Source organism: Calonectris borealis, chromosome 3 (genome assembly GCF_964195595.1).
Source record: "Calonectris borealis chromosome 3, bCalBor7.hap1.2, whole genome shotgun sequence".
NCBI classification, from domain to species: domain Eukaryota; kingdom Metazoa; phylum Chordata; class Aves; order Procellariiformes; family Procellariidae; genus Calonectris; species Calonectris borealis.
The window spans coordinates 114,038,739-114,052,464 of record NC_134314.1 but is presented as its reverse complement, the minus strand read 5'-3'; the positions used below and the strand labels follow the sequence as shown (position 1 = coordinate 114,052,464).

Below are 13,726 nucleotides of genomic sequence, written 5' to 3'. Positions count from 1 at the left end.
GTTAGAAAAGAGTTGCTGGCAAGGCTTTTGCAGTCACATCAGTTTACCAAACCCCTCTTGGAAGTCCAGACTCCAATAGCCTTCACATGTTACTGCAGATTCATGATAAAGTACTTTAGTAGTTGGGATTTACATCAGGGTTTTTAAGTAGTCATCATTGATTTTACTGACAAGTCATGAGTACTCAGGCAGGGGAAGGGTTAGAATGCTGCTGCAGACTCAAATTCAGTTTGCTCTAACTTACAGAAATCTAATGAGTTCTTCTTCTCTACATGCCAAAGGAAAACTGGTGGAGATCTTAAACAGCCCTCCTGTAAGTGGGCTGGACTGCAGCTAGCCAAGATATAGTTTCTATATTCTGCTGTAGTTTAGGAGTGCCAGGTTTCTTAGGCAAAACAAGGGTCCAACTTCCTGTCTTAAAGCACAAAAAAATACCATGAGTGAGTCATGATGCCCGTAATAAAACTAAGCTTCAAAAAGAAAACTGTTCTCACCTTAGCAGCTTCTATATTGAGCATGTAGTATCTCAAGAGTTCAGAGAGCTTTAAGTCTTCATCAGATGAAACTCTACTCTCTACCTTCTGCAGAAGAGATCAGATAGTTGGTATGTAACAGGAAATAGCAACATCCAGATTCAGAGATTCTTCCCCCCCCCCCCAAAGCTTCTCTTACCCTGAGTTTCTCAAAGAGCTCAGCAACTTTCAACAAGTACCTAGGGGGAAAAATTGCATAAATAAGTTTTAGATACTTTAGTCTGATAAATGCTGGGATCAACTGACAGGAAACCTAAAAGCTGAAGACTGGAGTTTACTCCTCCATACAGACCCAGACAACAGCTTGAAAAGAACTCAGGTCTAGGCAAAGACCTGGACAAAAGGTTCAATGCAAGAGGTGCTGATTCCAGCCTAACAGACAATTACACTTGAGCAGCTAGACATCATTTAAAGTAACAACACTGACCTCTAGATCAGAAAGGTCTTGTGGAGAATTTCCCTGCTGCTACACTCCAAGACAGATGAACTGTCTTGTTTATTTAGCTATATACTCTGTTTTAACAAGGTCTTGGTAAATTGATAGCAAAGTTTAGAGAGGTGGAAGAATTCACTTCAGAAAAGGTGACTAGGCTTCCATGGCTTAAAAAACCCTGCTATTCTGGAACTTCAAAGGTCCAGAAAATAATACAGGCCTAGTGTAAGCTGTGGTTGTACTTAACAACACATTAGAACACAGATGCATAACTCCTTTCTCCCATATTCTTTGGAAGTTTGTGACCTGAAAAAAATTCAAGGAGACTTCTGTTTAGAAGGAGCTTTGATGACCAGCACAATTCAGCTCCAGGCACAACTGGCAAAAGATCAGCTAGTTAAGAGTCAGATGCAATTGATAATTTTAGGTCTGTTGCACCAGAAGCATCAGAGGAAAGGAAGTTTCAATGCCACTTGCTTGAAATTCAAGAAACTCTAATCAGCTGTGACTCAATCCCCTGGATTTTACAGAAGGAACTTGATATTCCCAGACTCAGAATATGTTTATGAACAGTTAGAGTTGCTTACTTTTTGATAACTGTAGGTTCTTCTAATGCCAGGCTGTTCAAGCAAGCTGAAGTATAAATATAGTCATCTGCAACATCTGCAAGAACAAGACAAGGTTTTCAGGCTGAAATCAGGAAGACTGCAAAGTCTTTAGAAAGGTCTTTGAAAAGATTCACTTTTATGAGATCTTGTCATCTTATCTGCTTTTCCACATGCATCCTTGATTCTGTTGTAGTAGTTTACAAGAAAAGTCTTCTCTTGCTCAAAAAAGTCTTCTACTTCCTGAAAGAGAGTATAACCTGTTAAGTCAGTTACATTACTGCAGAATACAAGCTCTTCCCTATTTTGGGAAGGGCTAAAGAAATAACCAAGCCACCTAAGCATTATGCCCATCAATCTCTACTGAAGAGCAGAGTTCAAGACAAGACCCCAAGCCATGGGTTTGACAAGTCAAGCTATTTGGCAAGTTTCTTCTTCATGATGAAGTGAAGATGGACTTGACACTCAACTATTCAACACTGCAGGTTGTCTGAAGCAACCAGTAAGTTGGTATCAGAGGGCTACCAACTGTTGGAATTTTAGTTCCCAGGCCTGCTGCAACACAGTAGCTAAGCAGTAAGCAGTTTACAAGCTTGCTTCACATCCACACCAAACATTATATGCACTGTAATGTTTCATGACACTGTGTTTAGGACAGTAAGTCTATTAGAAAGAGCTACCATGGCAACATGAAAGAAAAGCTGAAGCTGTTCCAGTTACAGGAGTCTTTGGTCTCATCTAGTACAAGCACAAACCCATAAATCATGTTTGTTCAGAGCTCCAAAGTAGACGAGCCACAAGCACATTTGCTGAAGGTGTAATTCCTTCCTCCCCACCAGTATCAGGTGTTAAGGCAACTCTTGCACATCCACCAGAAACTTTAAATATACACTTAAATGTTTAACAGCTTATAGCTTCAGTGTCTTATTTCTATAGAAGTCAAAACTAATATAGGCTATTCCACCCAACTTGGGACAGCAGTAACAAGGACTGTTAGTATTGGTAACTGAGCCTCACACACATCAAGCCTGAAGCAGACATAACTAACTTCCCTGGAGCGGGAAGCAAGAAACAATCAAGATTAGAGCAAGTAAGACATCAACCAACTACCTTACCTTGACTCCAGAGAAGAGGACTTCATCAGCACTCTTTACCACACTCTTTAAAAAGCCACCAAACATCTCTTTTGTGTTTTTCCTCCGAACACTCAGCTGCAACAGAGAGGCCAGGACAGCTTTAAAGTCATCCAGAGGGGGAAAAAAATGACTATATTGACACTTGCAGTGTGGTAACATCATTTATATCTAGCATATGACAGAGCAGGCTAATTTCCAAGCTCTCCATAATACGTATAAGCTGTACAAAGATGGCTCATGTAACAAATGGTTTGACTTGAATTTGTTAAACTATTCTGTGCCACAGATTTTTCCCATTCCCAGAAACAGCTCAGTTTCTTCTTACATATCTTGGATCAGCACCCATTACTCATAATTAGGTGTCACAAAACAGATGCAGTACTAACTTTAATACATCTCCATTCTTCCATTTTAGGACCATGCAACACACAACACAGGTACACCTGAACCATGTTCCTAAGATGTCAAGACTTACAAAGTTGGCTTCCTAACCAACTTGACTAGGATTAAGAAACACTGAGATTTATAGCAGAAAAAGGTCAAAGGGTCAGGCTTTCATCCTTTAACCATCTCACAGAAGTACTGGCAACATCTGCTTGCTGACACTGTACATAAATTTACATAGCATTCTGACTGTGCCCAGAAAAGTGACAGCACTCCTAACACCTTGCCTCACTCTGAAAGGAGGAAAAAACCCAAAAGTCTCTTACATCCTGGTCATACTCCAGGAAAACATGAAAATTGCGATCTTTGCTGAGCACAGGATGAGAAGAAATCCGCTGAAGGAAGATTTCATGTGATGATACAGTCTTCTTGAAGACAGCAAGGTATTCACTGAAAGGAAAGAACAGACTGAGATCCTCTCTTGTACTGCCTTCTTCAATATACAAAGAATTGCTTTAAATTTATACAGTGAAAATATTCAACAGCATGCTTCTGAAATAGCTAGCTAGTGATAGAGAAGCTATTTTCAATCTCTTTAGCTAGGAAGTTTTCCAGTTTGAGAGAAACTTTTGGCAACACCCCAGCTCCAGGATTTTAAAGATTATGCAGCAGCAGACACCCTTCAAAACGGTCACACTCAAGATCAGTTACCACCAAATAACTTGCTCTCCCAGGAGGCTTCTTTAAGTGCAGCTTTTGGCAGTAGAGCCATTTACTTACGCTTCCAGCTCTTGCTTCATTTTGGCAAACTCTTCCTTTGTCATAGACACCTCTCCTTCCCCTAGCTTCTGCATCTTCTCTCTGGGACCATCAAAGTCAGGCTTTGAAGGTGCTGGAGGTATCTAGCCAAGGAATTAGTTAGTGATAGATGCTAGCAAATAAAGTTTTCCAAAACCACTTCTAGCCTTCTCTGGAAGGAGGCCCTTTTGCCTGGTCATGGCAAGCCAGCAAGGCTCTTCACCCAGGGATTCTAGAGACATGTTGATGTCTAGGCCCCTGTTTGCCCCTCCCAGCTCTGTGCTACCTCTGCCCCAGGAGGGAAACCAACCGAGAGGAACAGCCTCTATAATCCACCCCGTAGCCAGCCATCTTCTCTGGCCTCCCTAAAGAATCATGATAGAAAAGAAAGACTATATTAAATAGAGTATTTCACTGTATTATCTTCAGGCAGATATTGATACCACCATACAGTTGGGAACTCTCAGAGCATCAAGCTTTTTTTGCTGCTCCAATCTATATGGAAAGTTAACAGAGCCATACCACTCGAGTTGTTTCAGAATTAAGGCAAAAGGAAGCATAGGGAATACCCAAGTCATGAAACACTAGTAACATTGGTAAAGCAGACTTTATGCTGTTACTAGTATGCACTTTAAATCGCTGTAGTCTTTCACTTAGAATTACATTTTTGAGGAAGTACTTACAATGAGTCCTGCATACTCTTCAGTTTCAGTGAGTGTATCATGCAGCCACACAAAGTCTTCGTGCTGCCTTGTAACTGAAAACTCAGGGCTTTGAAAAGCTGGCAGTGTAGTCTGGAAAAGAAGATATAGAAGCCCTACTGTTTTGTAAATTAGTGCTTTTAGAAACAGTTCTGTCCGTTTCCAAAGGAAGCTATTTTGCCTAGTAAGAGCCTCGCCTACTCCCTTTTAGCTGAGCTGGCACTCGTTCGAGCGCCTTACTACTAAGGAGACTATTTAAAGAAAAGGCACTGTTGTGGAACAGCATTAATGCAGTTTATTTTGTGAAGTTTGAGAGTAGCTGGTTTCCCCACCCCTACCCCCCAGCCTTCTGGTGTCAAGCTAGGATTCCTCAGCAAAGCCAATCTAGTGTATCAGCTACCTTGTCTCTATTCAGAGGGTGTTCAAGTCTTAGGAAATCTGAAGTTTCTGCAAAAATATACCCTCAGGCCACCTTTAAGTGGAAAAGCTCCATCTAATTAGATTTCCTTCATCGCCAAGCCCATATTTACAGGTATGTGTAATGCAAACACACAGATTACTTGCATAACGTTTATGAAGACCACTTTCTACTCCATGATCTTACCTTAGTATGCACAGTGAACTTCACTCTGTCCTTTTCACTTAGGGCATCAGGTATATCAATTTGGAGAGAAGGATCAACATTCAGGTCTACAGATACAGACCTCAGCTGCAACAGAATTCACAATATAAGCCTTGGTCAAGCATCAAGTAGGTTTAGTGAAGCTAGACTGGTCATCAGCTGCCAACAAGAACCACATTGCACTAAACCACTGCCTCCAGGAACAGCACATATGGACAAGCGTGACAGCCTTGACGCTACCTGCACATCACTGACAAGCCTTCCCTTCCAAATACAGGAAAGGAAAAAGGCTTGTTAGCTTAAAGCCTGAAGAACTGATTGTTAGACTTCACACTAGAGGTATTTGGGAAGTCTTCTCTCGCAAGAAGCATCCTACTTCCAGTACTTCTCCAGCTTGTTTACTTAGAGCACATTAAGCCAAAGCCTATTATGCCATTTAGAAGATAACAACCACCCCTAGTAGTTCTCTCTTCATTATCCTGTGCCTCCACAATATGTGGCAGAACAGCTGACCTTGGGGAAAAATGGGGCATGAAACCTCTTTAGGCTCCCATAAAGTCTAAGAGCCAACTGTTTGCCAGAAACAGGACCAAAACCCAAGAACACTGTGGCACTAACACTGCACCTGCTGAATCTTATTTTCAGGATACCTGGCATCATGTTATTCATTGCTGCTAGAATGCCTATTTGCTGTTAAGGAAAGCTCCAGTAAGTTGGTACAAAAACTAGCCTCAAAGATATCTGAACTTTGCTTTATAAAAAGCTATTTATTGCTTGTAACTGCAAGTCTCTTCCTCTCCTAAATCCAGGTTTTATCTTATCCTTTCTAGACAGAGCTTTGTGTCTGGCAACATTTTAATGCTATTTGTTTCCACTTAGAGCAGCTCGGAAGAGGCTTCTGAACATGTTATGGGAGGAACCCTTTACCGGAGACCTCAGAGCATACCAGGTTCAAAACTGACTTGCCTTCCCAGTGCTTCAGACAGGCCTTAAGCAGAGCCAGCATCTTCCTTCAGGGACTTATTTCTTCATTCCAACAGCCTACACTCAGAGTACAATTTCAAACACACTTAAACTTTTCTAGAGCAGTGAAATAGCCTTCTCAGTTGAAGATGCTCTAGGTTATACACCACTAACATCCTCAAGTCATAGTCCTACTGAAATTCCATACGACAGCACTTTCTGACTCAGAGCAGACAACGCCTTGATGCTCAGCATGCCACCCTGTTCTGGGAAGCCAGGGAAGTGGCCAGGCTGCACTCATGAGTGGTAAGATTCAGCATAGCCACCAGCCCATTTCTCCCTCTGGTTTACAATTTGAACTTCCTTTATCAAGTTGTACTTCACTGCTTGTACCCAACCATTGAAAACAAATAGCTTCAATTCCCTACAGGACCTCAGAAGCAAGCAAAAAAGTTTAAGCATATCCAGCATAGATTACCAAGATTAACGCATACATCCAGTTCTTACATGAAGTAGAATCATGTATTTAGACACCAAGGAATCGACTTTTACAAGCTATTAGGCACTAGTGATCACCAGCTTCAGTCATCTGTATTCCAGAAGCATGCAGGAACCTCAGCCTATCGCATTATGGTGGTTCCTGTGCTATGAAACCTGTCTTCTAAGAGGCCCTCCCTTCAGTGCTGCAGCCTAACAAATCATTCTTATTTTCTGCATAAGGGAGAAACTGTCAGAGATCAGGGTCACAACACAGGAAGTTTGCTGAAGAGTGATTGTCAGAGCCAGGCTGAATCCTGAGGTTATCCTTCATTCAGATAATTCCAAATGCCTTCCCACGAAAGCAAGTTAGAGAACTGGGCCATGACTGATGTTATTTCACCACCCTGTAGCATACGAGCGCACAGACCCCACCAGCCAGGAGCTTGCCCTGACCACCTGCTAAGCACAAGAAGTTTCAGCACCAAAGCCCACAAGCAAACGGTGCCAGACAGCATCTGAGCAATCCTGCCGTATCACAGATAGCTTGAATGCTGCCTTAAGCTTCTGTAAAGCTGCATAAGAACTGCTGAGAGGCTGCCCTTTATAAGGTGAAGCTTCGCTTCCAAAACCTTTGGAAACTCCCTCCCCCTAGTCTGGCCATCTGCATACTGCAGTCCAGACCTGGTAGATGACAAGCCTCTCTGGCTGCCTGCAGAGGACACAGCTGTCAGACTAGCATGCATTTGCCTCTATCCAGCCTGCCCCTGCCTAGACTCCCACTACCACTGATGGTTACTGCTATCATCTATGATCAGGTTCTCATGCCTAAGTGAGGGATAGCCCAGTCACTGTACCCTCACCCTTCCAGCCGCGCTAAAAAGACTTCATCTGCTGCACACTAGCTGTTAGCTAGAGTTAGAAGGAGGTAGGTAAGAGATACACCTTTTTAAGCTTTACGACTATGGAAAGACTTTGTATGCAGCACATTGAGCTTCCCATTCTGCAGGACAGAAGGCTTTTATCCCACCTTGGGTACTGCCTTGGCAGCAAGCAAGGACGTTGAGCTTACAGAGTGTGCCCTGGAACACAGTTCTTAACAGTTCCAGCACTGCTCACGTGCAAATGGACATGGTGGGACTCCAAACACTACAGGGACTCCAACAGGACAGTTGCTTCTCTCCAGCCACCTTATGGGACAGATTATTATATCCCCCCTACAGGCATGTGATTCTGGGACTTGCTAGGAAGGCACAGACCAAACAGCACAAAGGCGCATGGTTCGGAGGTCACTGACACCAGTTTAGAAGATGCCCCATTCAAGCACTTGAGGAAGGATAGGTAGAAGGCCACCATTCAGACATTAGTTTCTCCGGGAGCACAGCTCACTGTCTGTTGCCAACTGAATGAAAAGCAAGTTGGTCAGTGCTTCCCAGCCAGATAACACTAGCAGCCAACACAGTGAGATGCAGACCCCAGTGTTTTGCATCCTGCTTACTTATCTTTACTGTCCAAACAGGATCAGCAGTGCTAACAATATGAACTGCTGAGTCTGGAAAGTACGATAAGCCAAAGGAAACTGCTTTCTCTCAGCTAAACTAAGGAAAGAATTACACAAATCAGCCAGTCCTGAACTTGTGAACGTTCTTATTAAGTGTTGTGGAGAAAGTAACCCGTGATTAGATGCTGTCCGCACAGCCCTCCATGTCTAGTAGTTGCCTGCACAAGAGATGGACACAAGATGGTACTGCTTTGTCAGATTAAAGCAGTTCACATGTCATGGGCATTTCTCCCCTGCACTAGCACCATAAACTGCAGAGGTAATGGGGCAAGAACACAACCTACAGCTTCAACAATCCCCAGGTATGCTACTGCAGCAGAGCTTATTGCCCCAGCAGGGCCTTATTTACACAGAAACAACTGGGAGTCAGCAGCAGTGCTCAGCTGTGCACTCCAGAGCAGTATGTACTATACATAGGGCCCAAAGGGCAAGACAGCCCAGAAACAGGACAAGAGTCAAGAACACCCCTATATACAGTAGCGGGATTCTGCCCCTCAGGACTACATGAAGCCATAAAAAAATCCTGTACCTCTCCTACCCTAAACATCTGCTCTAAATGTACATGATCCGGCCTATACTTAAAGGCCACTGCAGGCTCAAACATCAAGCATATCACTGTTTGAAGACAGCACACAATTATCACCTCTACCCTTCAGGAGTCTGGTCTTCAGTGAAGGACCTGGAGCCATATGAAACAGAGGATTATAAAACCACTGGCCTGCTCTAGTCCTGTGAAGGTCATTGTGGGCTCCTAACTCCAGGCCAGAGACCTTTAGGATTACACAATCACAGCAGCAAGGCTCAGACTACAAAGAGAGCATTCACACTGTCTGACTTCAGGAGGACGGAGTGCTTTGTTTCCCCTACAGAAAGTGCTGGGGCAGCATTTCCCCAATGAACTGGAAGCAAGAAGCCCCACTCTTGTTACCACAGCTCTATAAGGCATTAACCCAGTGCACCTAGAGCAGACGTTCCACACCAACCCTTGATCAACACAAGCACCGGCTCCTGCAGCATTGGCTCATTCAGGACCTTTCATTCCACCATCCCTCCTACACCCATCCTACAAGCAGGAATGAGGACCAACTTGCTTATGGTCACATGAAGGCTGTGCAGAGCAGAGGAATTAAACTTTCATCTCTAGGCCTCAGGCTTGTTCCTTTATCACAGCAGGCACCCAACCCAAGACCTTCCCAGGAAACTACTCCATCTTAGCTCTCTAGCCTGCCATGCCTGGCAGCTCCTTTGTATCTGGAGGCATTTCTCTGCTAGGACATCATTGCTTCCTCCCTGCGCTCAAGGCAGTGGGCAAGAGAACTGAAGTTTCCCTATCCCAGTTACCAGAAACCAGTCTGTCCCCCAGCACCCTCGGGGAAGGGAGGGATATAATCCAAGCTCAGCAGCTGGTGATAGATTATTCCTTACTTACAGCACATGCCCGAAGAGGTACAGAGGATGGTGACTCCTGGAGCAGCACAGTGGGGAAACAGCTGGGTTGGCTGCAAACTGAAACACTCACCCAAACCCAGCACAGTGCCCCCGCTTTCACCTCCATTTCCCTTTCTCAGAAACAGCTTAGAGGTTTGCAATGACTACAGCAACTGTTACTGCTGCTCTGATGCCTTCCACTTCTCGGCTCATGCCTCTTTCGTGACTTGTATTGGGATACCCAGAGTTTCTTGAGGATTCAAGAAAAACTTTTCCCTGTTCAGTAAAGATACCGTCCACCACAACTGTCTGACCTGGAAATTAGAACAAGACATCAAGCAGAGCCCTCCAGAGTAACAGTCAGTCATCATATTGATTAATGTTTCTAGCTTTAGGACCAGAAGACTAAAAATAGCTCTTATGGTACTAATTAGGACAGTATGACAATCACCTGATCTGGAAGCCCAAGAGACAAGACAGCAGAGAGCATTACTCTTACCAATCCAGGTAGAGTTTTACAGCACTTGCTTTTTTCTATTGCTTAGAGATGTTACAAAAGAAACCCAAACAAGAGAGCTGGATCATTTAAATACAATCCAGCGATGACCACCAGCTACCCAGGCTTCAGCTTGATAGACTTAAGTTTCCAATCAGATCTCACCCAAAGCAAACATCTTCATGCTTGCAAGCATCCAGTGGGAGGCAATGCCCTCAGCCACCGAAGCTGCTTAGTTCTGTTGAATGGCCAGAACTGCTGCTTTTAAAATTACACCCTTTGCAGTTTTAGCATCAGTTCTAGATGACTCGATGTTACTTCTGCATTTTAACAAATGAATCTGCCAGTGCAAGCAACTGTGTACAACATCCGATTGCTAGCAAAGTAAGAATCTGTATTTGCTCTCAAAGTCAGATTAATCCAGGGGTTTTCCACACGGCCGGACTCCCAAAAGGAGCAAGGAGCCCTTCCACAAGGGTTTACATGTCACAAAGCTTTCTGTTTATTGTCAGCTACCTTATAAAAAACCTCTCCTCTTACTGATCATCTCCCTGCTGTCATTCAAGCAACAGCCACAAACAAGACTTCAGTAGTAATTACTGCTGCCACTACCCAGCATCCATCACTTTTTAGATAGTAGTCTTTCTAATTAACCAGTTTAAGTGCTCTCCAGAGAGCACTAAAAGATCATGATGTTTTCTGGCAGTTTATACAGAGTCCTCAGTTCCAGAGGGCCTTGTTTCGACACCCAGGAGTTAATCAGCAGAATTTCAGAGTATCTGGCCAGCAGATATAGTGGCATTAGTTGCTGGAACTACGTTTCAGTCACATTCAGCACAAGTATCTTAAGTTTCCCTTTAATCACAATACTAAAGATATGTCTGAAAGTATATTGCACACATGCAGCAGTAAAGAGCCAATACAGTAGATAGGAAGCTTTGATTTTGCAGCCTTTGTAACAGACTTGCTGTTAGCTCTCTGACATTCAGCTGAAACAGTCCTGAAGTAGTCCAAGTTACATATAACCGGGAAAATTGAACTAGTCTTCCTGCACGCAGTCTTCGTGTTCCTACTTATGCTACAGAAAATGCCCTCCCAAATTTGTTACTTTGGACTGTAGAACTCCAGTGATGCAATGGTTTAATTATTTTGCTTAAAACAAAGATAAAGAGGGAATAACAGCTCAATTTAGTCACATTGAAATGGCATTCCTCACCAAGTGCAGCGCTTGCCAAGTAAGCAGAAGGCAGCCTCTATAGCCAGAGCACCTGTTGCCACTGGCTGTGCGATAAGCTGGCCTGATCACTTAGCTCTCCTGTCAGAGGGATCTCTGCACCACTCCCTGCAGAAACCTAGTGGGCACACACCTCCTTACAGAGGGAGGGAGCTATGGGAAGGACATTATCAACATTCAAGGATCCCATATTCCGAACAAAAGCCTCCCTAGCTTGCCTTGCTGCACTTAGCAGCACACAGGACACCCCCACCCAACCCACTGCTTCCTCAGCTCCAGGGGTCAAGCAACAGCTTTGGCAGTGCAGGTCAAATCCACCCTGCTGCAGCAGTCTGCCTGCAGAGCACAGACTATGCCTAAGGACGTTTAGCCCATATGCCATCTGTAACATGAAGCATGCCCAGCTAAAATGGAAATTGTGCAAGCAAAGCAAACCCCTAAGCCACAGTCAGCGTCTACAAGAACGTTTTGCTGACCTCCTGCAGTGAGGCCAGAGCTGATGTTAGGGAGTCTCAGCAATACAGCCTCAACATGCTCTCTTCACCTCCCATGGATTTGAAATTGTGTCATTAGCCCAAATTGCTGGGCCAGCTTCATGGAGGCTGTACGTCCTTGACAATACATTATCCTTACCCAGTATCTTTCACCTTGCTAGCAGTTCATCCCTCTACTTGCTTTTGGGCTCAGCAGCATGCAGAAGCAGTTTTCTTGCAAAGCATAAGCAAGATCCAGTAGGCCCTCATTCTTTCCAGAACATGTAGCAGAAGTTGTCTAGCACTGAGAACCACTGTTCAGGAGTGATAACAGCAAGTCCCAGACTATGACATACCATTTTGTGTTCCACTGACTGTTCTGAGAAAGAGGGGCTACAATATTCACTCTCAGTATTTTGATCTAGAACAGTTTAACTGCAGACTGGAGCCTTTAAAATATTATCAAGCCACTGACATTAAGAAATACCAGGGTATTTGCACAAACTTAGCTTGGCAGTCCCACTACTTGCTTCACTTTCTGAAGTGCCTTTTCCTCCCCATGACAGATTACACCATCTTTCCCACTGCACTTCCAACCACCCTTATCCTCCCTTCCTCTTCCTACATATCCTGATCCTCTCCTGCTTCACCACCTCAGGGTCAGTTTTTAGTTTATACTTACCAATGATTCCTATTCAAGGTTAATACCTAATGAAGCTTCCTTTATAGGCATAGGCTTTATCTACTGGCCACACACCAGTTCCATGTTGCTGTTTCCTTACCTAAACAGGAACAGACAAGATAAGGAGTATTTCTATCCTCCCCCCAGCTGCTGGAATCCCAAGACAGCCCTACTACCAAGCTAGTTAATCTTTGTCCATTTAGCGTTAGAGTTTAAAACTACTCAAGCCCTCACCGTGGGAACGCTTTTCCCTCCCCCCAATATTCCTGTCTGTTAAGTTAGAAAGGGCACATAAATGCTCAAAGTTACCAATGGCTGCAAGACAGTTGATATTTTACCTTCCCCTCCACCCATCACCTGCACGTCCTGCAAGCCTATAAAGACTTTCACTCAGTATTTGCAAATGGCAGATACTTTAATACTAATAGTTTCACATGTAGCAGAAAAAGGTTAAAGCACTGGCTAGTTCACAGCTCAAAACAAATAACTAGAAAATACCTGTTCAACAAACTTTTGCCTCTTCTATTGGATCAAGACTGTTTTAAAAGATTCATATGCAAGAGAAGCAGATGAAAGGAAATTATCTAAAAAAAGTTATTCAAGGCAGGTGTATTCTAGCCCTCAAGCCAGCTAATATACGTCTTCCAAAAGGCTGGAGAAAACACAGACTGAAAAGCACCCTTAACTGCTTAAAACACAAGTTATCTTCCTGCAGGTGAATTAAGCTTAGTCACAATGCAAGACTACATTCAGATGCAACAGTACAAAAGTCAAATAGGCAGCTCACAAACTGTTACAGGGCTGTCCTACCTTCTATTCAAGGTGTGTTGGGGGTAGTTATTAAACCAGGTAGACTAGGTAGATTAAGCCAGGCAGCTTGTTCAATAAGTGAAATAATTCCAAGCTCTGTCTACATACACACACATTAGTTCATGAAGTTCCTGTTTTAGCATTTAATTTGCATTTCCTCCAAGAAGTTGAGTGTCTTAACATGGGGTAACACCCCATGCTCCCTCAAAGACAAGACATAAGCTCCTTGACACTTAAAGCTTCAACACTGCTATTAGAGAAAGGAAAACCAAGTCAGCTACCAATGTGACAACCAAAGGAAAGAGGCATCACAGCTGAAGTGACAGCTGACAGTCTAAATAATACAGGCCACACAACCAGGAAGGCTAGTCATAGACACAAAAGACAGTT

The 13,726-nt window shown here is 43.7% G+C and overlaps 1 protein-coding gene across 7 annotated transcripts in view; it reads right to left on the bottom strand.

Annotated features, from left to right (window-relative positions):
- Window positions 1–13,726, bottom strand: part of SNX5 (sorting nexin 5) — a 50,218-nt gene that overhangs the window by 35,775 nt on the left and 717 nt on the right. For 4 of the 7 annotated variants that reach the window (XM_075147383.1, XM_075147384.1, XM_075147382.1 and 1 more), the window contains exons 2-10: window positions 5,195–5,299; window positions 4,573–4,683; window positions 3,872–3,993; window positions 3,418–3,541; window positions 2,687–2,782; window positions 1,709–1,814; window positions 1,554–1,629; window positions 673–712; window positions 495–581 (exon numbers count right to left, since the gene is read on the bottom strand). In XM_075147383.1, the coding sequence (XP_075003484.1) occupies window positions 495–581; window positions 673–712; window positions 1,554–1,629; window positions 1,709–1,814; window positions 2,687–2,782; window positions 3,418–3,541; window positions 3,872–3,993; window positions 4,573–4,683; window positions 5,195–5,299 (867 nt within the window). Of the gene's footprint in view, window positions 1–244; window positions 416–494; window positions 582–672; window positions 713–1,553; window positions 1,630–1,708; window positions 1,815–2,686; window positions 2,783–3,417; window positions 3,542–3,871; window positions 3,994–4,572; window positions 4,707–5,194; window positions 5,300–12,526; window positions 12,627–13,726 lie in introns of those variants that run through there. The other 3 variants (XR_012673193.1, XM_075147386.1, XM_075147385.1) reach the window with 3 other exon arrangements.